The sequence below is a fragment of the Salvelinus fontinalis genome, chromosome 18 (genome assembly GCF_029448725.1).
Source record: "Salvelinus fontinalis isolate EN_2023a chromosome 18, ASM2944872v1, whole genome shotgun sequence".
NCBI classification, from domain to species: domain Eukaryota; kingdom Metazoa; phylum Chordata; class Actinopteri; order Salmoniformes; family Salmonidae; genus Salvelinus; species Salvelinus fontinalis.
In genome coordinates this window covers 61,406,751-61,432,097 of record NC_074682.1, presented here as the reverse complement: position 1 = coordinate 61,432,097, position 25,347 = coordinate 61,406,751, and the positions used below count along the sequence as shown (strand labels likewise).

The window sequence follows — 25,347 nt, the reverse complement described above, 5'->3', positions numbered from 1 at the left end:
TAATGCAGTAGTATTACCAGGACGCCACCCAGAGGATAATGCAGTAGTATTACCAGGACGCCACCCAGAGGATAATGCAGTAGTATTACCAGGACGCCACCCAGAGGATAATGCAGTAGTATTACCAGGATGCCACCCAGAGGATAATGCAGTGGTATTACCAGTACGTCACCCAGAGGATAATGCAGTAGTATTACCAGGATGTCACCCAGAGGATAATGCAGTAGTATTACCAGGACGCCACCCAGAGGATAATGCAGTAGTTTTACCAGGACGCCACCCAGAGGATAATGCAGTAGTATTACCATGTTATTTTGTTGTTTGCAGGCGCACTATCCTTCTGACCCTATGTAGCCAGGTCCCATCTACTATCCTTCTGACCCTATGTAACCAGGTCCCATCTACTATCCTTCTGACCCTATGTAACCAGGTCCCATCTACTATCCTTCTGACCCTATGTAGCCAGGTCCCATCTACTATCCTTCTGACCCTATGTAGCCAGGTCCCATCTACCATCCTTCTGACCCTATGTAGCCAGGTCCCATCTACTATCCTTCTGACCCTATGTAGGCAGGTCCATCTACTATCCTTCTGACCCTATGTAGCCAGGTCCCATCTACTATCCTTCTGACCCTATGTAGCCAGGTCCCATCTACTATCCTTCTGACCCTATGTAGCCAGGTCCCATCTACTATCCTTCTGACCCTATGTAGCCAGGTCCCATCTACCATCCTTCTGACCCTATGTAGCCAGGTCCCATCTACTATCCTTCTGACCCTATGTAGCCAGGTCCCATCTACTATCCTTCTGACCCTATGTAGCCAGGTCCCATCTACTATCCTTCTGACCCTATGTAGCCAGGTCCCATCTACTATCCTTCTGACCCTATACAGCCAGGTCCCATCTACTATCCTTCTGACCCTATGTAGCCAGGTCCCATCTACTATCCTTCTGATCCTATGTAGCCAGGTCCCATCTACTATCCTTCTGACCCTATGTAGCCAGGTCCCATCTACTATCCTTCTGACCCTATGTAGCCAGGTCCCATCTACTATCCTTCTGACCCTATGTAGCCAGGTCCCATCTACTATCCTTCTGACCCTATGTAGCCAGGTCCCATCTACTATCCTTCTGACCCTATGTAGCCAGGTCCCATCTACTATCCTTCTGACCCTATGTAGCCAGGTCCCATCTACTATCCTTCTGACCCTATGTAGCCAGGTCCCATCTACTATCCTTCTGACCCTATGTAGCCAGGTCCATCTACCATCCTTCTGACCCTATGTAGCCAGGTCCCATCTACTATCCTTCTGACCCTATGTAGCCAGGTCCCATCTACTATCCTTCTGACCCTATACAGCCAGGTCCCATCTACTATCCTTCTGACCCTATGTAGCCAGGTCCCATCTACTATCCTTCTGACCCTATGTAGCCAGGTCCCATCTACCATCCTTCTGACCCTATGTAGCCAGGTCCCATCTACTATCCTTCTGACCCTATGTAGCCAGGTCCCATCTACTATCCTTCTGACCCTGTGTAGCCAGGTCCATCTATTATCCTTCTGACCCTATGTAGCTAGGTCCAATCTACTATCATTCTGACCCTATGTAACCAGGTCCCATCTACTATCCTTCTGACCTTATGTAGCCAGGTCCCATCTACTATCCTTCTGACCCTATGTAGCCAGGTCCCATCTACTATCCTTCTGACCCTATGTAGCCAGGTCCCATCTACTATCCTTCTGACCCTATGTAGCCAGGTCCATCTATTATCCTTCTGACCCTATGTAGCCAGGTCCCATCTACTATCCTTCTGACCCTATGTAACCAGGTCCTATCTACTATACTTCTGACCCTATGTAGCCAGGTCCCATCTACTATCCTTCTGACCCTATGTAGCCAGGTCCCATCTACTATCCTTCTGACCCTATGTAGCCAGGTCCCATCTACTATCCTTCTGACCCTATGCAGCCAGGTCCCATCTACTATCCTTCTGACCCTATGTAGCCAGGTCCCATCTACTATCCTTCTGACCCTGTGTAGCCAGGTCCATCTATTATCCTTCTGACCCTATGTAGCCAGGTCCCATCTACTATCCTTCTGACCCTATGTAACCAGGTCCTATCTACTATACTTCTGACCCTATGTAGCCAGGTCCCATCTACTATCCTTCTGACCCTATGTAGCCAGGTCCCATCTACTATCCTTCTGACCCTATGTAGCCAGGTCCCATCTACTATCCTTCTGACCCTATGCAGCCAGGTCCCATCTACTATCCTTCTGACCCTATGTAGCCAGGTCCCATCTACTATCCTTCTGACCCTATGTAGCCAGGTCCCATCTACTATCCTCCTGACCCTATGTAGCCAGGTCCATCTACTATCCTTCTGACCCTATGTAGCCAGGTCCCATCTACTATCCTTCTGACCCTATGTAGCCAGGTCCATCTACTATCCTTCTGACCCTCTGCAGCCAGGTCCCATCTACTATCCTTCTGACCCTATGTAGCCAGGTCCCATCTACTATCCTTCTGACCCTATGTAGCCAGGTCCCATCTACTATCCTTCTGACCCTATGTAGCCAGGTCCATCTACTATCCTTCTGACCCTATACAGCCAGGTCCATCTACTATCCTTCTGACCCTATGTAGCCAGGTCCCATCTACTATTCTTCTGACCCTATGTAGCCAGGTCCCATCTACTATCCTTCTGACCCTATGTAGCCAGGTCCCATCTACTATCCTTCTGACCCAGGTCCCATCTACTATCCTTCTGACCCTATGTAGCCAGGTCCCATCTACTATCCTACTGACCCTATGTAGCCTGGTCCCATCTACTATCCTTCTGACCCTATGTAGCCAGGTCCCATCTACTATCCTTCTGACCCTATGTAGCCAGGTCCCATCTACTATCCTTCTGACCCTATGTAGCCAGGTCCCATCTACTATCCTTCTGACCCTATGCAGCCAGGTCCCATCTACTATCCTTCTGACCCTATGTAGCCAGGTCCCATCTACTATCCTTCTGACCCTATGTAGCCAGGTCCCATCTACTATCCTTCTGACCCTATGTAGCCAGGTCCCATCTACTATCCTTCTGACCCTATGCAGCCAGGTCCATCTACTATCCTTCTGACCCTATGTAGCCAGGTCCCATCTACTATCCTTCTGACCCTATGTAGCCAGGTCCTATCTCCTGTCCTTATGTAGCCAGGTCCCATCTACTATCCTTCTGACCCTATGTAGCCAGGTCCCATCTACTATCCTTCTGACCCTATGTAGCCAGGTCCCATCTACTATCCTTCTGACCCTATGTAGCCAGGTCCCATCTACTATCCTTCTGACCCTATGTAGCCAGGTCCCATCTACTATACTTCTGACCCTATGTAGCCAGGTCCCATCTACTATCCTTCTGACCCTATGTAGCCAGGTCCTATCTCCTGTCCTTATGTAGCCAGGTCCCATCGACTATCCCTCTGACCCTATGTAGCCAGGTCCCATCTACTATCCTTCTGACCATATGTAGCCAGGTCCATCTACTATCCTTCTGACCCTATGTAGCCAGGTCCCATCTACTATCCTTCTGACCCTATGTAGCCAGGTCCCATCTACTATCCTTCTGACCCTATGCAGCCGGGTCCCATCTACTATCCTTCTGACCCTATGTAGCCAGGTCCATCTACTATCCTTCTGACCCTATGTAGCCAGGTCCCATCTACTATCCTTCTGACCCAGGTCCCATCTACTATCCTTCTGACCCTATGTAGCCAGGTCCCATCTACTATCCTTCTGACCCTATGTAGCCAGGTCCCATCTACTATTCTTCTGACCCTATGTAGCCAGGTCCATCTACTATCCTTCTGACCCTATGCAGCCAGGTCCCAACTACTATCCTTCTGACCCTATGTAGCCAGGTCCCATCTACTATCCTTCTGACCCTATGTAGCCAGGTCCCATCTACTATCCTTCTGACCCTATGTAGCCAGGTCACATCTACTATCCTTCTGACCCTATGTAGCCAGGTCCCATCTACTATCCTTCTGACCCTATGTAGCCAGGTCCCATCTACTATCCTTCTGACCCTATGCAGCCAGGTCCATCTACTATCCTTCTGACCCTATGTAGCCAGGTCCATCTACTATCCTGACCCTATGTAGCCAGGGCCCATCTACTATCCTTCTGACCCTATGTAGCCAGGTCCATCTACTATCCTTCTGACCCAGGTCCCATCTACTATCCTTCTGACCCTATGTAGCCAGGTCCCATCTACTATCCTTCTGACCCTATGTAGCCAGGTCCCATCTACTATCCTTCTGACCCTATACAGCCAGGTCCCATCTACTATCCTTCTGACCCTATGTAGCCAGGTCCCATCTACTATCCTTCTGACCCTATGTAGCCAGGTCCCATCTACCATCCTTCTGACCCTATGTAGCCAGGTCCCATCTACTATCCTTCTGACCCTATGTAGCCAGGTCCCATCTACTATCCTTCTGACCCTGTGTAGCCAGGTCCATCTATTATCCTTCTGACCCTATGTAGCTAGGTCCAATCTACTATCATTCTGACCCTATGTAACCAGGTCCCATCTACTATCCTTCTGACCTTATGTAGCCAGGTCCCATCTACTATCCTTCTGACCCTATGTAGCCAGGTCCCATCTACTATCCTTCTGACCCTATGTAGCCAGGTCCCATCTACTATCCTTCTGACCCTATGTAGCCAGGTCCATCTATTATCCTTCTGACCCTATGTAGCCAGGTCCCATCTACTATCCTTCTGACCCTATGTAACCAGGTCCTATCTACTATACTTCTGACCCTATGTAGCCAGGTCCCATCTACTATCCTTCTGACCCTATGTAGCCAGGTCCCATCTACTATCCTTCTGACCCTATGTAGCCAGGTCCCATCTACTATCCTTCTGACCCTATGCAGCCAGGTCCCATCTACTATCCTTCTGACCCTATGTAGCCAGGTCCCATCTACTATCCTTCTGACCCTGTGTAGCCAGGTCCATCTATTATCCTTCTGACCCTATGTAGCCAGGTCCCATCTACTATCCTTCTGACCCTATGTAACCAGGTCCTATCTACTATACTTCTGACCCTATGTAGCCAGGTCCCATCTACTATCCTTCTGACCCTATGTAGCCAGGTCCCATCTACTATCCTTCTGACCCTATGTAGCCAGGTCCCATCTACTATCCTTCTGACCCTATGCAGCCAGGTCCCATCTACTATCCTTCTGACCCTATGTAGCCAGGTCCCATCTACTATCCTTCTGACCCTATGTAGCCAGGTCCCATCTACTATCCTCCTGACCCTATGTAGCCAGGTCCATCTACTATCCTTCTGACCCTATGTAGCCAGGTCCCATCTACTATCCTTCTGACCCTATACAGCCAGGTCCATCTACTATCCTTCTGACCCTATGTAGCCAGGTCCCATCTACTATTCTTCTGACCCTATGTAGCCAGGTCCCATCTACTATCCTTCTGACCCTATGTAGCCAGGTCCCATCTACTATCCTTCTGACCCAGGTCCCATCTACTATCCTTCTGACCCTATGTAGCCAGGTCCCATCTACTATCCTACTGACCCTATGTAGCCTGGTCCCATCTACTATCCTTCTGACCCTATGTAGCCAGGTCCCATCTACTATCCTTCTGACCCTATGTAGCCAGGTCCCATCTACTATCCTTCTGACCCTATGTAGCCAGGTCCCATCTACTATCCTTCTGACCCTATGCAGCCAGGTCCCATCTACTATCCTTCTGACCCTATGTAGCCAGGTCCCATCTACTATCCTTCTGACCCTATGTAGCCAGGTCCCATCTACTATCCTTCTGACCCTATGTAGCCAGGTCCCATCTACTATCCTTCTGACCCTATGCAGCCAGGTCCATCTACTATCCTTCTGACCCTATGTAGCCAGGTCCCATCTACTATCCTTCTGACCCTATGTAGCCAGGTCCTATCTCCTGTCCTTATGTAGCCAGGTCCCATCTACTATCCTTCTGACCCTATGTAGCCAGGTCCCATCTACTATCCTTCTGACCCTATGTAGCCAGGTCCCATCTACTATCCTTCTGACCCTATGTAGCCAGGTCCCATCTACTATCCTTCTGACCCTATGTAGCCAGGTCCCATCTACTATACTTCTGACCCTATGTAGCCAGGTCCCATCTACTATCCTTCTGACCCTATGTAGCCAGGTCCTATCTCCTGTCCTTATGTAGCCAGGTCCCATCGACTATCCCTCTGACCCTATGTAGCCAGGTCCCATCTACTATCCTTCTGACCATATGTAGCCAGGTCCATCTACTATCCTTCTGACCCTATGTAGCCAGGTCCCATCTACTATCCTTCTGACCCTATGTAGCCAGGTCCCATCTACTATCCTTCTGACCCTATGCAGCCGGGTCCCATCTACTATCCTTCTGACCCTATGTAGCCAGGTCCATCTACTATCCTTCTGACCCTATGTAGCCAGGTCCCATCTACTATCCTTCTGACCCAGGTCCCATCTACTATCCTTCTGACCCTATGTAGCCAGGTCCCATCTACTATCCTTCTGACCCTATGTAGCCAGGTCCCATCTACTATTCTTCTGACCCTATGTAGCCAGGTCCATCTACTATCCTTCTGACCCTATGCAGCCAGGTCCCAACTACTATCCTTCTGACCCTATGTAGCCAGGTCCCATCTACTATCCTTCTGACCCTTTGTAGCCAGGTCCCATCTACTATCCTTCTGACCCTATGTAGCCAGGTCACATCTACTATCCTTCTGACCCTATGTAGCCAGGTCCCATCTACTATCCTTCTGACCCTATGTAGCCAGGTCCCATCTACTATCCTTCTGACCCTATGCAGCCAGGTCCATCTACTATCCTTCTGACCCTATGTAGCCAGGTCCATCTACTATCCTGACCCTATGTAGCCAGGGCCCATCTACTATCCTTCTGACCCTATGTAGCCAGGTCCATCTACTATCCTTCTGACCCAGGTCCCATCTACTATCCTTCTGACCCTATGTAGCCAGGTCCCATCTACTATCCTTCTTGACCCTATGTAGCCAGGTCCCATCTACTGTCCTTCTGACCCTATGTAGCCAGGTCCATCTACTATCCTTCTGACCCTATGTAGCCAGGTCCCATCTACTATCCTTCTGACCCTATGTAGCCAGGTCCCATCTACTATCCTTCTGACCCTATGTAGCCAGGTCCCATCTACTATCCTTCTGACCCTATACAGCCAGGTCCCATCTACAGTTGAAGTCGGAAGTTTACATACACTTAGGTTGGGGTCAATAAAACAAATTTTTCAACCACTCCACAAATTTCTTGATAACAAACTATAGTCTGGTTAGGACATCTACTTTGTGTATTACACAAGTCATTTTTCCAACAATTGTTTACAGACAGATTATTTCACTTATAATTCACTGTATCACAATTCCAGTGGGTCAGAAGTTTACATACACTGAGTTGACTGTGCCTTTAAACAGCTTGGAAAATTCCAGAAAATGATGTCATGGATTTGGAAGCTTCTGATAGGCGAATTGACATAATTTGAGTCATTCGGAGGTGTAACTGTGGATGTATTTCAAGGCCTACCTTCAAACTCAGTGCCTCTTTGCTTGACATCATGGGAAAATCTAAAGACATCAGCCAAGACCTCAGAAAATAATTGTAGACCTCCACAAGTCTGGTTCATCCTTGGGAGCAATTTCCAAACACCTGAAGGCACCATATTCATCCGTACAAACAATAGTACGCAAGTATAAACACCATGGGACCATGCAGCCGTCATACCGCTCAGGAAGGAGACGTGTTCTGTCTCTTAGAGATGAACGTACTTGTGCGAAAAGCGTAAATCAGTCCTAGAACAGCAAAGGACCTTGTGAAGATGCTGGAGGAAACAGGTACAAGTATCTATATCCACAGTAAAACAAGTCCTATATCAACATAACCTGAAAGGCCGCTCAGCAAGGAAGAAGCCACTTCTCCAAAACCACCATAAAAAATCCAGAATAAGGTTTGCAACTACACATGGGGACAAAGATCGTACTTTTTGGAGAAACGTCCTCTGGTCTGATGAAACAAAAATAGAACTGTTTGGCCATAATGATCATCGTTACGTTTAGAGGAAAAAGGGGGATGCTTGCAAGCCGAAGAACACCATCCCAACCGTGAACCACGGGGGTCACAGCATCATGTTGTGGGGGTGCTTTGCTGCAGGAGGGACTGGTGCACTTTACAAAATAGATGGCATCACAAGGAAGGAAAATGATGTGGATATATTGAAGCAACATCTCAAGACATCCGTCAGGAAGTTAAAGCATGGTTGAAAATGGGTCTTCCAAATGGACAATGACCCCAAGCATACTTCCAAAGTTGTGGCATATGGCTTAAGGACAACAAAGTCAAGGTATTGGAGTGGCCATCACAGAACCCTGACCTCAATCCTATAGAACATTTGTGGGCAGAACTGAAAAAGCGTGTGCGAGCAAGGAGGCCAACAAACTTGACTCGGTTACATCATCTCTGTTTTGGAGTAATGGGCCAAAATTCACCCAACTTATTGTGGGAAGCTTGTGGAAGGCTACCCGAAACATTTGACCCAAGTTAAACAATTTAAAGGCAATGCTACCAAATACTAATTGAGTGTATGTAAACTTGTGACCCACTGGGTATGTGATGAAAGAAATAAAAGATGAAATAAATCATTCTCTCTACTATTATTCTGACATTTCACATTGTAAAAAATAAAATGGTGATCCTAACTGACCCACGACAGGGAATTTTTACTGGGATTAAACGTCAGGAATTGTGAAAACGTTTAATGCATTTGGCAAAGGTGTATGTAAACTTTCGACTTCAACTGTACTATTTAACACCTCGCAAGTGTGGCTTGTTTGGTTTCTGCTGTGAAGAAAGACTTGTTGAAGGCATGTCATCCAGCACCATTTCTTCACCAACTACGGAGTTGGTTTCTGCTGTGAAGAAATACCACAACAAGTCAACTACTTCAGTGTTGTACGGAGTTGGGGAAACACGTGTGGACCTGAATTGTGATAACTGCAGTGGCCAAAACAAGAACATGTTTGTGCTCTGGTATTATGCCTGGCGGACCACAAGCTCCACCACAGTCTGGACCTTCACTTCCTGATCACAAGCCACACAAAGTTTTCCCCCGACTGGTGCTTCGGCCTCATCAGGCAGCACTTCAGAAAGACCAGAGTTAACACTTTGTCTGAGATTGCTGGTGTTGTGAAGGACAGCACTGTGACAGAGGTCAACATCACCACAGCTGTTTGGACTGGAGGACGGTACGGTGCTGGTGGAATGCTGTGGCTGGCAACAACATCTGACTCTGTACTTCAGGAAGCTGCTACCATTCAAGCAGTACCAGCACTTCAGCTGAACATCATGTTCATTCCATTGTATCAGGTTATTCTTCTTATTTAAACTTGGGAGGTGAATTGATGTTGGTTATTTCCTGTTTTACAGCTTCGATGCTCTGGAGCCTGGTGGTGTTGTCACCAAGGAGCGTTTGGACTCAGTCAGGATCAGGTTTCAGCTGCTGCTCAACGCTGACATCCTTCCTCCCACAGATGGTCTGCCTGTACAAGCACCACCTGGACTGGACACAGCTAGACAAACTGATTTTCTTGAAAAGATCAGGGAGTTTTTCGATGGAAGAGGCTATGGACATCACATGCCCAAAGTCAAGGGCAGGACAGAAACAGGCTCTCAGAATATAGATTCCCTTGTTCATGTGTGGTTTGGACACACCAGTCATCAGCATCTGCAGTGCCTCTATTCACATGATTCTCTCCTAACACACACGCCATACGTTACTGCTATATAAACTGTTTATCCTGCTGTTCAGCCACTTTGCCCCTGCTTGTATGCATATAACTACCTTGTCTATCACTGATATTGTTTTTGATATTGTTCTTGTACATACTCTATATTATTTTATTTACATTGACTATATTTCTGATATCGCTACTATACAAGTAACCATTTCGTTGTACCTTTTCCACCTTCTGTAGAGACCCATCCACTTAGCTAGATGTGTCTTGCGGGTGATTACAGCCATCTATAGTATTTCATGAACACGTCTAGACAATAGAGACCCATCCACTTAGCTAGATGTGGCTGGGAGTTGTAGCAATTCTCTCACATCTCCAGTAGGTGTGCCAAAACATTCAAAGGCCATTTTCTCAAAAGTGAGTTTACAAGTTTATCAACTTTCAATGCAGAATGACTTTACCATTGTTCCTCAAATGCAGTGTATTATATATCATTTGGTAGCTCTGAGTCTCTACTTTTATCCAATGTAAAACACACCATTTAAAATGTTGCTACATAAGACCAAATTGAGGCCGTCGGTCACAAATGGCACCCTAATCCCTACATAATGTACTGTGTTTGACCAGTCAGTAGGTGTACCAACTGGACCAGGGCCCCTAGACAATAATGTGCTCTTTGGGATGCAGCTCGTCCATCTGGAGCAGGAAATGTCAGTGGGGTGATTGATTTTTTTTATTTTTTTATTTTTTTATTTAACCTTTATTTAACCAGGTAGGCAAATTGAGAACACGTTCTCATTTACAATTGCGACCTGGCCAAGATAAAGCAAAGCAGTTCGACACATACAACAACACATAGTTACACATGGAGTAAAACAAACATATAGTCAATGATACAGTGAAAAAAAATAAGTCTATATACAATGTGAGCAAGTGAGGTGAGATAAGGGAGGTGAAGGTAAACAAATATATGTATAAATAAATAAAAATATAAAAAGGCCATGGTGGCGAAGTAAATACAACACAGCAAGTAAAATAAAAAATAAAAACACTGGAATGGTTGGTTTGCAGTGGAAGAAAGCGCAAAGTAGAGACAGAAATAATGGGGTGCAAAGGAGCAAAATAAATTAATAAATACAGTAGGTAAAGAGGTAGTTGTTTGGGCTAAATTATAGATGAGCTATGTACAGGTGCAGTAATCTATGAGCTGCTCTGACAGCTGGTGCTTAAAGCTAGTGAGGGAGATAAGTGTTTCCAGTTTCAGAGATTTTTGTAGTTCGTTCCAGTCATTGGCAGCAGAGAACTGGAAGGAGAGGCGGCCAAAGGAAGAATTGGTTTTGGGGGTGACCAGAGAGATAAACCTGCTGGAGCGCGTGCTACAGGTAGGTGTTGCTATGGTGACCAGCGAGCTGAGATAAGGGGGGACTTTACCTAGCAGGGTCTTGTAGATGACCTGGAACCAGTGGGTTTGGCGACGAGTATGAAGCGAGGGCCAACCAACGAGAGTGTACAGGTCGCAGTGGTGGGTAGTATATGGGGCTTTGGTGACAAAACGTATGGCACTGTGATAGACTGCATCCAATTTATTGAGTAGGGTTTTGGAGGCTATTTTGTAAATGACATCACCGAAGTCGAGGATTGGTAGGATGGTCAGTTTTACAAGGGTATGTTTGGCAGCATGAGTGAAGGATGCTTTGTTGCGGAATAGGAAGCCAATTCTAGATTTGACTTTGGATTGGAGATGTTTGATGTGAGTCTGGAAGGAGAGTTTACAGTCTAACCAGACACCTAGGTATTTGTAGTTGTCCACATATTCTAAGTCAGAGCCGTCCAGAGTAGTGATGTTGGACAGGCGGGCAGGTGCAGGCAGCGATCGGTTGAAGAGCATGCATTTAGTTTTACTTGTATTTAAGAGCAATTGGAGGCCACGGAAGGAGAGTTGTATGGCATTGAAGCTCGCCTGGAGGGTTGTTAACACAGTGTCAAAAGAAGGGCCAGAAGTATACAGAATAGTGTCGTCTGCGTAGAGGTGGATCAGAGAATCACCAGCAGCAAGAGCGACATCATTGATGTATACAGAGAAGAGAGTCGGTCCAAGAATTGAACCCTGTGGCACCCCCATGGAGACTGCCAGAGGCCCGGACAACAGACCCTCCGATTTGACACACTGAACTCGATCAGAGAAGTAGTTGGTGAACCAGGCGAGGCAATCATTAGAGAAACCAAGGCTGTCGAGTCTGCCGATGAGGATGTGGTGATTGACAGAGTCAAAAGCCTTGGCCAGGTCAATGAATACGGCTGCACAGTATTGTTTCCTATCGATGGCGGTTAAGATATCGTTTATGACCTTGAGCGTGGCTGAGGTTTACCCATGACCAGCTCTGAAACCAGATTGCATAGCGGAGAAGGTATGGTGGGATTTGAAATGGTCGGTAATCTGTTTGTTGACTTGGCTTTCGAAGACCTTAGAAAGGCAGGGTAGGATAGATATAGGTCTGTAGCTGTTAGGGTCAAGAGTGTCCCCCCCTTTGAAGAGGGGGATAACCGCAGCTGCTTTCCAATCTTTGGGAATCTCAGACGACACGAAAGAGAGGTTGAAAAGGCTAGTAATAGGGGTGGCAACAATTTCAGCAGATAGTTTTAGAAAGAAAGGGTCCAGATTATCTAGCCCGGCTGATTTGTAAGGGTCCAGATTTTGCAGCTCTTTTAGAACATCAGCCGACTGTATTTGGGAGAAAGAGAAATGGGGAAGGCTTGGGCGAGTAGCAGAGGGGAGGGCAGTGCTGTTGTCCGGGGTAGGGGTAGCCAGGTGGAAAGCATGGCCAGCCGTAGAAAAATGCTTATTGAAATTCTCAATTATAGTGGATTTGTCGGTGGTGACAGTGTTTCCTATCTTCAGAGCAGTTGGAAGCTAGGAGGAGGTGTTCTTATTCTCCATGGACTTTACAGTGTCCCAGAACTTTTTTGAATTTGTGTTGCAGGAAGCAAATTTCTGCTTGAAAAAGCTAGCCTTGGCTTTTCTAACTGCCTGTGTATACTGGTTTCTAGCTTCCCTGAAAAGTTGCATATCACGGGGGCTGTTCGATGCTAATGCAGAACGCCATAGGATGTTTTTCTGTTGGTTAAGGGCAGTCAGGTCAGGAGAGAACCAAGGGCTATATCTGTTCCTGGTTCTAAATTTCTTGAATGGGGCATGCTTATTCAAGATGGTGAGGAAGGCATTTAAAAAAAATGTCCAGGCATCCTCTATTGACGGGATGAGATCAATATCCTTCCAGGATACCTCGGCCAGGTCAATTAGAAAGGCCTGCTCGCTGAAGTGTTTCAGGGAGCGTTTGACAGTGATGAGTGGAGGTCGTTTGACCGCTGACCCATTACGGATGCAGGCAATGAGGCAGTGATCGCTGAGATCTTGGTTGAAAACAGCAGAGGTGTATTTGGAGGGCAAGTTTGTTAGGATGATATCTATGAGGGTACCCGTGTTTACGGAATTGGGGTGGTACCTGGTAGGTTCATTGATAATTTGTGTGAGATTGAGGGCATCAAGCTTAGATTGTAGGGTGGCTGAGGTGTTAAGCATGTTAAAATTTAGGTCGCCTAGCAGCACGAGCTCTGAAGATAGATGGGGGGCAATCAGTTCACATATAGTGTCCAGAGCACAGCTGGGGGCAGAGGGTGGTCTATAGCAGGCGGCAACGGTGAGAGACTTGTTTTTAGAGAGGTGGATTTTTAAAAGTAGAAGTTCAAATTGTTTGGGAACAGACCTGGATAGTAAAACAGAACTCTGCAGGCAATCTTTGCAGTAGATTGCAACACCGCCCCCTTTGGCCGTTCTATCTTGTCTGAAAATCTTGTAGTTGGGGATGAAAATGTCTGAATTTTTGGTGGTCTTTCTAAGCCAGGATTCAGACACGGCTAAAACATCCGGGTTGGCAGAGTGTGCTAAAGCAGTGAACAAAACAAACTTAGGGAGGAGGCTTCTAATGTTAACATGCATGAAGCCAAGGCTATTACGGTTACAGAAGTCATCAAAAGAGAGCGCCTGGGGAATAGGAGTGGAGCTAGGTACTGCAGGGCCTGGATTCACCTCTACATCACCAGAGGAACAGAGGAGGAGTAGGATAAGGGTACGGCTAAAAGCTATGAGAATTGGTCGTCTAGAACTTCTAGACCAGAGAGTAAAAGGAAGTTTCTGGGGGCGATAAAATAGCTTAAAGGAATAATGTACAGACAAAGGTATGGTAGGATGTGAATACAGTGGAGGTAAACCTAGGTATTGAGTGATGATGAGAGAGATATTGTCTCTAGAAACATCATTGAAACCAGGTGATGTCATCGCATATGTGGGTGGTGGAACTGTGAGGTTGGATATGGTATAGTGAGCAGGGCTAGAGGCTCTACAGTGAAATAAGCCAATAAACACTAACCAGAACAGCAATGGACAAGGCATATTTACATTAAGGAGAGGCATGCTTAATCGAGTGATCAATAAGGGTCCAGTGAGTAGAGGTTGGTTGGGGTCACGGCGATCCAGACAGCTGGCCGGGTAGATGGCTATCGGTAGCAAGATAGCATAGTATGGAAGTCTATTGTAGATACCTCGTGCGTTTCCGTCGGTAGGTTAGTGGGGTTCCGTGTGGTAGAGGGGATCAATCCAAATTGATGATCCAAATTGGCAAAATAGATATAGTGACCCAAGAAGAAAATAAAATAAATAAATAATAATAATAATTGTCCGATATACTTCACCATAGCAGCACCTACCTGTAGCACGCGCTCCAGCAGGTATATCTCTCTAGTCACCCCCAAAACCAATTCTTCCTTTGGACGCCTCTCCTTCCAGTTCTCTGCTGCCAATGACTGGAACGAACTACAAAAATCTCTGAAACTGGAAACACCTATCTCCCTCACTAGCTTTAAGCACCAGCTGTCAGAGCAGCTCATAGATTACTGCACCTGTACATAACCCATCTACAATTTAGCCCAAACAACTACCTCTTTACCTACTGTATTTATTTATTAATTTATTTTGCTCCTTTGCACCCCATTATTTCTGTCTCTACTTTGCACTTTCTTCCAATGCAAACCAACCATTCCAGTGTTTTTTTAGTTTTTATTTTACTTGCTGTGTTGTACTCACTTCGCCTCCATGGCCTTTTTATATTTTATTTATTTATACATATATCTGTTTGCCTTCACCTCCCTTATCTCACCTCACTTGCTCACAATGTATATAGACTTATTTTTTTTCACTGTATTATTGACTATATGTTTGTTTTTACTCCATGTGTAACTATGTGTTGTTGTATGTGTCGAACTGCTTTGCTTTATCTTGGCCAGGTCGCAATTGTAAATGAGAACGTGTTCTCAATTTGCCTACCTGGTTAAATAAAGGTTAAATAAAAAAATTGAAAAAATAAAAAAATAAAAAAATACTTATTCAGATAGCAGCCGATAAGACAGCTAACGGTTAGCGGGCCCCAGATGAGCGTTCAGGTAACGTCGGGACGGAGGTGCCAGTTGGATAACTCCCTCGGGCAGATAACGTCGGCAGTCAGTCGTGAAGGCCCGGTGGGGCAGCAACAACAAAACAAACAAAAAAAAAAAAAAAACGGGTCCAGATAGGTGACTGTAGCCCAGGAATGGCTGATGGAACTCCTCAGCTGGCTAGCTCCGGAATGATTTGAGTTTGCTCCGGGATCGACGTAAGCCAATAGTCACACGGTTTGCAGCTAGCTAGCTGCAAATGTCCAGAGCCTGCGGCTGAAATCCGGGGAAACTGAGAGAAAAAAGTCCCGGAATGCTCCGGTCCGAGTCGCGTTGCACAAAAGTGCCGGTAGATTATCGAGCTAAAGGAATAGCTGATGACCACAAAACGTGGGCAGCTGAAACACCAACGCTAGCCAGCAGACCGGCTAATTTCTGGGCAGCTACAGATTAGCTTCTGGCTAGCTATCGGATAGCTTCTGGTTAGCTTTCTGGCTAGCTTCTGAATTAGCCCCTGGCTAGCTTCCACGGTGGATTTTCAGATTTGAGGTAAATAATACTTTTTTGTAATTGGTGAAGCGGGTTGCAGGAAAGCTTTTGCAGGAAAGCTTTTGTAGTTGAGTTCTTGGATAATAAAATATATAAAAGATATGCGAAGAAAGGTGTAAATATATATATATACAGGACACGACAATACGAAACAGAAATGACGTCTGAACTGCTAAGCCATCTTGGAAGCCACTATTGGATTGGAGGTGGGGCTGATGGACTGCAGCTCGTCCGTCCATCTGGAGCAGGAAATGTCAGTGGGGTGATCGATTGGAGGTGGGGCTGATGGACTTCATGCTTGTATAAAGAAAGACAGCTTTTCACTGCATTGAGAAAATCAAATTCCTTCAGTCAGAAGCTGGACAGAGACAGAAACAGACAAGACCGATTTCAGCCGATCGGTCACAAATATTAATATAGTGTAAAAAGGGCTTCATAAATAATGACTGTATTTTTTTACAACCTTGGAAAATAGAAAAATAAACATTTTGATACAATATCTACACTACAGGACCAAAAGTATGTGGACACCTGCTCGTCGAACATCTCATTCCAAAATCATGGACGTTACTATGGAGTTGGTCCCCCCCTTTGCTGCTATAACAGTCTCCGCTCTTCAGGGAATGCTTTTCACTAGATATGATATGTAATATTGCTGAGGGGACATGCCACAAGAGCATTAGTTAGGTCGGGCACTGGAGGTCGGGCTCCTCCACCAAACTTTACAGTTGTCACTATGCATTGGGGCAGGTAGCGTTCTCCTGGCGTCCGCCAAACCCAGATTCATCCGTCGGACTGCCAGATGGTGAACCACAGCTCCGGAGTCCAATGGTGGCAAACTTTACACCACTCCAGCCGACGCTTGGGATTGCACATGTTTATCTTAGGCTTCTGTGCGGCTGCTCGGCCATGGAAACCCCTTTCATTAAGCTCCTGACGAACTGTTCTTGTGCTGACGTTTCTTCCAAAGGCCTTTTTGGACCTTGATAGTGAGTGTTGCAACCGAGGACAGACGATTTTTACACGCTATGCACTTCAGCACTCGCCGGTCCCGTTCTGTAAGGTTGTGTGGCCTACCACTTAGCAGCTGAGCCGTTGTTGCTCCTAGACATTCACACACTTTCACAAGAACACAACTCACAGTTGACCAGGGCAGACATTTGACGAACTGACTTGTTGGAAAGGTGGCATCCTATGACGGTGCCACTTTAAAAGTCACTGAGCTCTTCATTAAGGCCATTCTACAACCAATGTTTATCTATGGAGATCGCATGACTGTGTGATAGATGTTATACACCTGTCAGCAACGGGTGTGGCTGAAATTGAATCCACTCATTTAAAGGGGTGTCCACATAACGTTTGTATATATATATATATATATATATATATATATATATATATATATATATATATATATATATATATATATACTGTATCTACATTCAATGAAGTGTCCTGACTCCCCCTGTATTAAAATACAAATGACTAAATACACAGTGATAGCTTAAGGTATTCCAAGAACGTCTATCCCACCCCTGTATGCAGGTTACAACGGATTTCTTAACACCATCCTCAGGCTAATGACACAAAGGGGAGGAAGTGTCTGAGAAGAATAGACCTGTAGTTGATTTACTAAGTTTCACACTAGGCTTTTATTAAGTAAACCCCCCCACAAACATTTCACAGTGATGTACATGCACTGTGGTCTCAAGGTGCACTGCAGAGTGTGTGTGTGTGTGTGTGTGTGTGTGTGTGTGTGTGTGTGTGTGTGTGTGTGTGTGTGTGTGTGTGTGTGTGTGTGTGTGTGTGTGTGTGTGTGTGTGTGTGTGTGTGCGAGTGCGCGTGCGCGTGTGCGTGTGTGTGTGTGTGTGTGTGTGTGTGTGTGTGTATGCGTGTGCGTGCGTGTGTGTGTGTGTGTCCAAAATCCCAACCTTCCAAATCTTTTTTTTAATAGGTAATGAATGCTCCTCATTTAAATGAATAATTCAAAAAATGAATATTCAATATAAAAATAAATAATCTTGAAGAAAAACATTAAATATATTTCAACTTGAAGCACGGATACTGATAGATTAATTAAATGCACATTCATGAAATCGTATACATGGACATTACTGCTACTTATTCACAGGAAGATATTCATGGACATTCATGTTCTGATCATTCTTGACAGGAAGAGTATTATACATAAAAAAAAAAAATGTTTTTATTGAAGTAGACTAATAAAAGTTAAATTGCAGTTGAAACTTCAGCGCATCGAATGTAGACAACAGTTTATACAACTCAGGAGTATTTACTCTCTCAGTGTCCTGTCTCTACAGCAGAAACAACAGTTTAATAACTCAACTCAGGAGTATTTACTCTCTCAGTGTCCTGTCTCTACAGCAGAAACAACAGTTTAATAACTCAACTCAGGAGTATTTACTCTCTCAGTGCCCTGTCTCTCCAGCAGAAACTACAGTTTATACAACTCAGGAGTATTTACTCTCTCAGTGTCCTGTCTCTCCAGCAGAAACAACAGTTTATACAACTCAGGAGTATTTACTCTCTCAGTGTCCTGTCTCTACAGCAGAAACAACAGTTTATACAACTCAGGAGTATTTACTCTCTCAGTGTCCTGTCTCTCCAGCAGAAACAACAGTTTATACAACTCAGGAGTATTTACTCTCTCAGTGTCCTGTCTCTACAGCAGAAACAACAGTTTATACAACTCAGGAGTATTTACTCTCTCAGTGCCCTGTCTCTCCAGTAGAAACAACAGTTTAATAACTCAACTCAGGAGTATTTACTCTCTCAGTGTCCTGTCTCTCCAGCAGAAACAACAGTTTAATAACTCAACTCAGGAGTATTTACTCTCTCAGTGTCCTGTCTCTCCAGCAGAAACAACAGTTTATACAACTCAGGAGTATTTACTCTCTCAGTGTCCTGTCTCTCCAGCAGAAACAACAGTTTATACAACTCAGGAGTATTTACTCTCTCAGTGTCCTGTCTCTCCAGCAGAAACAACAGTTTATACAACTCAGGAGTATTTACTCTCTCAGTGTCCTGTCTCTACAGCAGAAACAACAGTTTAATAACTCAACTCAGGAGTATTTACTCTCTCAGTGTCCTGTCTCTCCAGCAGAAACAACAGTTTAATAACTCAACTCAGGAGTATTTACTCTCTCAGTGTCCTGTCTCTCCAGCAGAAACAACAGTTTATACAACTCAGGAGTATTTACTCTCTCAGTGTCCTGTCTCTACAGCAGAAACAACAGTTTAATAACTCAACTCAGGAGTATTTACTCTCTCAGTGTCCTGTCTCTCCTGCAGAAACAACAGTTTATACAACTCAGGAGTATTTACTCTCTCAGTGCCCTGTCTCTACAGCAGAAACAACAGTTTAATAACTCAACTCAGGAGTATTTACTCTCTCAGTGCCCTGTCTCTCCAGCAGAAACAACAGTTTATACAACTCAGGAGTATTTACTCTCTCAGTGTCCTGTCTCTACAGCAGAAACAACAGTTTAATAACTCAACTCAGGAGTATTTACTCTCTCAGTGTCCTGTCTCTACAGCAGAAACAACAGTTTATACAACTCAGGAGTATTTACTCTCTCAGTGCCCTGTCTCTCCAGCAGAAACAACAGTTTAATAACTCAACTCAGGAGTATTTACTCTCTCAGTGTCCTGTCTCTCCAGCAGAAACAACAGTTTATACAACTCAGGAGTATTTACTCTCTCAGTGTCCTGTCTCTCCAGCAGAAACAACAGTTTATACAACTCAGGAGTATTTACTCTCTCAGTGTCCTGTCTCTCCTGCAGAAACAACAGTTTAATAACTCAACTCAGGAGTATTTACTCTCTCAGTGTCCTGTCTCTCCAGCAGAAACAACAGTTTATACAACTCAGGAGTATTTACTCTCTCAGTGTCCTGTCTCTCCAGCAGAAACAACAGTTTATACAACTCAGGAGTATTTACTCTCTCAGTGTCCTGTCTCTCCAGCAGAAACAACAGTTTATACAACTCAGGAGTATTTACTCTCTCAGTGCCCTGTCTCTCCAGCAGAAACAACAGTTTAATAACTCAACTCAGGAGTATTTACTCTCTCAGTGTCCTGTCTCTCCAGCAGAAACAACAGTTTAATAACTCAACTCAGGAGTATTTACTCTCTCAGTGTCCTGTCTCTCCAGCAGAAACAACAGTTTAATAACTCAACTCAGGAGTATTTACTCTCTCAGTGCCCTGTCTCTCCAGCAGAAACTACAGTTTATACAACTCAGGAGTATTTACTCTCTCAGTGTCCTGTCTCTCCAGCAGAAACAACAGTTTAATAACTCAACTCAGGAGTATTTACTCTCTCAGTGTCCTGTCTCTCCAGCAGAAACAACAGTTTATACAACTCAGGAGTATTTACTCTCTCAGTGTCCTGTCTCTCCAGCAGAAACAACAGTTTAATAACTCAACTCAGGAGTATTTACTCTCTCAGTGTCCTGTCTCTCCAGCAGAAACAACAGTTTATACAACTCAGGAGTATTTACTCTCTCAGTGTCCTGTCTCTCCAGCAGAAACAACAGTTTAATAACTCAACTCAGGAGTATTTACTCTCTCAGTGTCCTGTCTCTCCAGCAGAAACAACAGTTTAATAACTCAACTCAGGAGTATTTACTCTCTCAGTGTCCTGTCTCTCCAGCAGAAACAACAGTTTATACAACTCAGGAGTATTTACTCTCTCAGTGCCCTGTCTCTCCAGCAGAAACAACAGTTTATACAACTCAGGAGTATTTACTCTCTCAGTGCCCTGTCTCTCCAGCAGAAACAACAGTTTATACAACTCAGGAGTATTTACTCTCTCAGTGCCCTGTCTCTACAGCAGAAACAACAGTTTAATAACTCAACTCAGGAGTATTTACTCTCTCAGTGTCCTGTCTCTCCAGCAGAAACAACAGTTTATACAACTCAGGAGTATTTACTCTCTCAGTGCCCTGTCTCTCCAGCAGAAACAACAGTTTATACAACTCAGGAGTATTTACTCTCTCAGTGTCCTGTCTCTCCAGCAGAAACAACAGTTTATACAACTCAGGAGTATTTACTCTCTCAGTGTCCTGTCTCTCCTGCAGAAACAACAGTTTAATAACTCAACTCAGGAGTATTTACTCTCTCAGTGTCCTGTCTCTCCAGCAGAAACAACAGTTTATACAACTCAGGAGTATTTACTCTCTCAGTGTCCTGTCTCTCCAGCAGAAACAACAGTTTATACAACTCAGGAGTATTTACTCTCTCAGTGTCCTGTCTCTCCAGCAGAAACAACAGTTTAATAACTCAACTCAGGAGTATTTACTCTCTCAGTGTCCTGTCTCTCCAGCAGAAACAACAGTTTATACAACTCAGGAGTATTTACTCTCTCAGTGTCCTGTCTCTCCAGCAGAAACAACAGTTTATACAACTCAGGAGTATTTACTCTCTCAGTGTCCTGTCTCTCCAGCAGAAACAACAGTTTATACAACTCAGGAGTATTTACTCTCTCAGTGTCCTGTCTCTCCAGCAGAAACAACAGTTTATACAACTCAGGAGTATTTACTCTCTCAGTGTCCTGTCTCTCCAGCAGAAACAACAGTTTATACAACTCAGGAGTATTTACTCTCTCAGTGTCCTGTCTCTCCTGCAGAAACAACAGTTTAATAACTCAACTCAGGAGTATTTACTCTCTCAGTGTCCTGTCTCTCCAGCAGAAACAACAGTTTATACAACTCAGGAGTATTTACTCTCTCAGTGTCCTGTCTCTCCAGCAGAAACAACAGTTTAATAACTCAACTCAGGAGTATTTACTCTCTCAGTGTCCTGTCTCTCCAGCAGAAACAACAGTTTATACAACTCAGGAGTATTTACTCTCTCAGTGTCCTGTCTCTCCAGCAGAAACAACAGTTTAATAACTCAACTCAGGAGTATTTACTCTCTCAGTGTCCTGTCTCTACAGCAGAAACTACAGTTTAATAACTCAACTCAGGAGTATTTACTCTCTCAGTGCCCTGTCTCTCCAGCAGAAACTACAGTTTATACAACTCAGGAGTATTTACTCTCTCAGTGTCCTGTCTCTCCAGCAGAAACAACAGTTTAATAACTCAACTCAGGAGTATTTACTCTCTCAGTGTCCTGTCTCTACAGCAGAAACTACAGTTTATACAACTCAGGAGTATTTACTCTCTCAGTGTCCTGTCTCTCCAGCAGAAACAACAGTTTATACAACTCAGGAGTATTTACTCTCTCAGTGTCCTGTCTCTACAGCAGAAACAACAGTTTATACAACTCAGGAGTATTTACTCTCTCAGTGTCCTGTCTCTCCAGCAGAAACAACAGTTTAATAACTCAACTCAGGAGTATTTACTCTCTCAGTGTCCTGTCTCTCCAGCAGAAACAACAGTTTATACAACTCAGGAGTATTTACTCTCTCAGTGTCCTGTCTCTACAGCAGAAACAACAGTTTATACAACTCAGGAGTATTTACTCTCTCAGTGTCCTGTCTCTCCAGCAGAAACAACAGTTTAATAACTCAACTCAGGAGTATTTACTCTCTCAGTGTCCTGTCTCTACAGCAGAAACAACAGTTTATACAACTCAGGAGTATTTACTCTCTCAGTGTCCTGTCTCTCCAGCAGAAACAACAGTTTAATAACTCAACTCAGGAGTATTTACTCTCTCAGTGTCCTGTCTCTCCAGCAGAAACAACAGTTTAATAACTCAACTCAGGAGTATTTACTCTCTCAGTGTCCTGTCTCTCCAGCAGAAACAACAGTTTATACAACTCAGGAGTATTTACTCTCTCAGTGTCCTGTCTCTCCAGCAGAAACAACAGTTTAATAACTCAACTCAGGAGTATTTACTCTCTCAGTGTCCTGTCTCTCCAGCAGAAACAACAGTTTAATAACTCAACTCAGGAGTATTTACTCTCTCAGTGCCCTGTCTCTACAGCAGAAACAACAGTTTATACAACTCAGGAGTATTTACTCTCTCAGTGTCCTGTCTCTACAGCAGAAACAACAGTTTATACAACTCAGGAGTATTTACTCTCTCAGTGTCCTGTCTCTACAGCAGAAACTACAGTTTATACAACTCAGGAGTATTTACTCTCTCAGTGTCCTGTCTCTACAGCAGAAACAACAGTTTATACAACTCAGGAGTATTTACTCTCTCAGTGTCCTGTCTCTACAGCAGAAACAACAGTTTAATAACTCAACTCAGGGGTATTTACTCTCTCAGTGCCCTGTCTCTACAGCAGAAACAACAGTTTATACAACTCAGGAGTATTTACTCTCTCAGTGTCCTGTCTCTACAGCAGAAACAACAGTTTATACAACTCAGGAGTATTTACTCTCTCAGTGTCCTGTCTCTACAGCAGAAACAACAGTTTATACAACTCAGGAGTATTTACTCTCTCAGTGTCCTGTCTCTCCAGCAGAAACAACAGTTTAATAACTCAACTCAGGAGTATTTACTCTCTCAGTGTCCTGTCTCTCCAGCAGAAACAACAGTTTATACAACTCAGGAGTATTTACTCTCTCAGTGTCCTGTCTCTCCAGCAGAAACAACAGTTTATACAACTCAGGAGTATTTACTCTCTCAGTGTCCTGTCTCTCCAGCAGAAACAACAGTTTATACAACTCAGGAGTATTTACTCTCTCAGTGTCCTGTCTCTCCAGCAGAAACAACAGTTTATACAACTCAGGAGTATTTACTCTCTCAGTGTCCTGTCTCTCCAGCAGAAACAACAGTTTAATAACTCAACTCAGGAGTATTTACTCTCTCAGTGTCCTGTCTCTCCAGCAGAAACAACAGTTTATACAACTCAGGAGTATTTACTCTCTCAGTGTCCTGTCTCTCCAGCAGAAACAACAGTTTAATAACTCAACTCAGAAGAAGCAGATCATTCTTCAAACTTACCATTTGCAAAGACAGCTGCTAGTCCAATTAAAAGTAGAACTCCCAGATCCATCAGAGAAACATGAGCCATACCACATCAGATTAAAAAAAAATAAACAGCTACAAAAAGAGCACACAAAAAAAAGAATGAATAAAAAATTAAAAAGTTTAAAAATATAAAGATCAGACGAATCCCATGGTGGGTAGAATGTTGACCCTGTCAGAATCCTCCTGGGTTCCAGACTGCTATGTTCCTGCAGAGACCCGCATTCTTGCCGTCTGCTAAAAGTCCGTTGCAAGATGTCCAGTAGGCGAGCGCAGTGCGGATGGTCTCTCCTCCACTGTCGGTGATGCAGAAGGAAAGGAGAACTGATATTCCCGTCTCCCCTATGCACAGCAGTCTCTTAATAGCTGGATTGAGCAGTGCTGATACCTGAACACTCACAGACACACACACACACACAGAACCATAGGGGAAATTACCACAGGGGATGATGGGGGGGACACAATATTCAGAACAGGTCGATTGCCCCCCCCCCCCCCCGCCCCGCCCCAGTATTATTTAAAAATATATATATATTCTAGTCATGCGCGCCACAACAGAAGTAGCTAGTTTGTTAGCTGAGCTAGCCACTTATAGCTAGCCAGTAACTCATCCAGAATCTGGTGACCTCATTTCACAGGATTTGTTTTTAGACTGAAGCTGTAAACATGTAAACATGAAATGACCTGGTATGAGGGTGCATTGTTCTGTTATACAATTTAAACCCTCTATTATGGCGTTTTTTTCCCCCTCAAAGTCGACCTTTAAAGTAACTGTCCAGGTATCTCCAAGATTTCTATGAAATATGACCTATAATTAATTACAATATAAGTGAAATCGTTTTCCTTCCTCCAAAAGTATGAATGAAGTATGTTAAAAAGCAGCTTTTCAGTGTTGAAATGGTGTGGGTGCACTGCAACGTGTGTGGGTATACCAGTCATAAAACATATTAATGTGAAAAGACTGCTAATTGGCCAGCTCATCCTCCTCAGGATGATATCATCCTCGATGAAGAAATAGCAAGGTATGTTTGAGATACAAGTTGGAGGTGTTTTTTTGTTTTTTTTAATTAAATGTGTTTTTCTCCAATTTATGCTCTGGCCACAAATGTGAGTGTAAGATGAGTCAACAACATTACTTAGGTATGAGAAAATTAACTTTTAAACAATCATTAAAACATTTGATATAAAAAACATGGACTGTATTTTTCTATATAAAAATGTGTTTTATCCATGAATTTTTTATACCAAATATTTAATTGAAATCTATCAAAATGTGGAATTATTGATATATATAAATTCAATTATTGATTAAAAAAATACAATTATTGATATAAAAAAATGCAATGACTATATGATAAAATGTATTTCCATATGTAAGCTGTTATGGGTTGATGATGATGATGATGATGATGATGGTGGCTGGCGAGAGTGATTCACATCACCAAGTTAAGTGAAAATACCTAAGATTAAATAGTCACATCAATTTAATATTTTGAAACATTCAAAATATAGATCACATTCTTCATTAAGAAGAGTAGAAAGAGATCGT

At 44.1% G+C, this 25,347-nt stretch overlaps 1 protein-coding gene across 1 annotated transcript in view; it reads right to left on the bottom strand.

The window, feature by feature from the left end:
* The window catches only part of LOC129815842 (endothelin-3), a 29,112-nt gene extending 5,268 nt beyond the window's left edge, over window positions 1–23,844 (bottom strand). Inside the window, exon 1 of the mRNA XM_055869999.1 lies at window positions 23,775–23,844. Within this exon, the coding sequence (XP_055725974.1) occupies window positions 23,775–23,844 (70 nt within the window). The remainder of the gene's footprint in view (window positions 1–23,774) is intronic.
* Window positions 23,845–25,347: the final 1,503 nt, after the last annotated feature.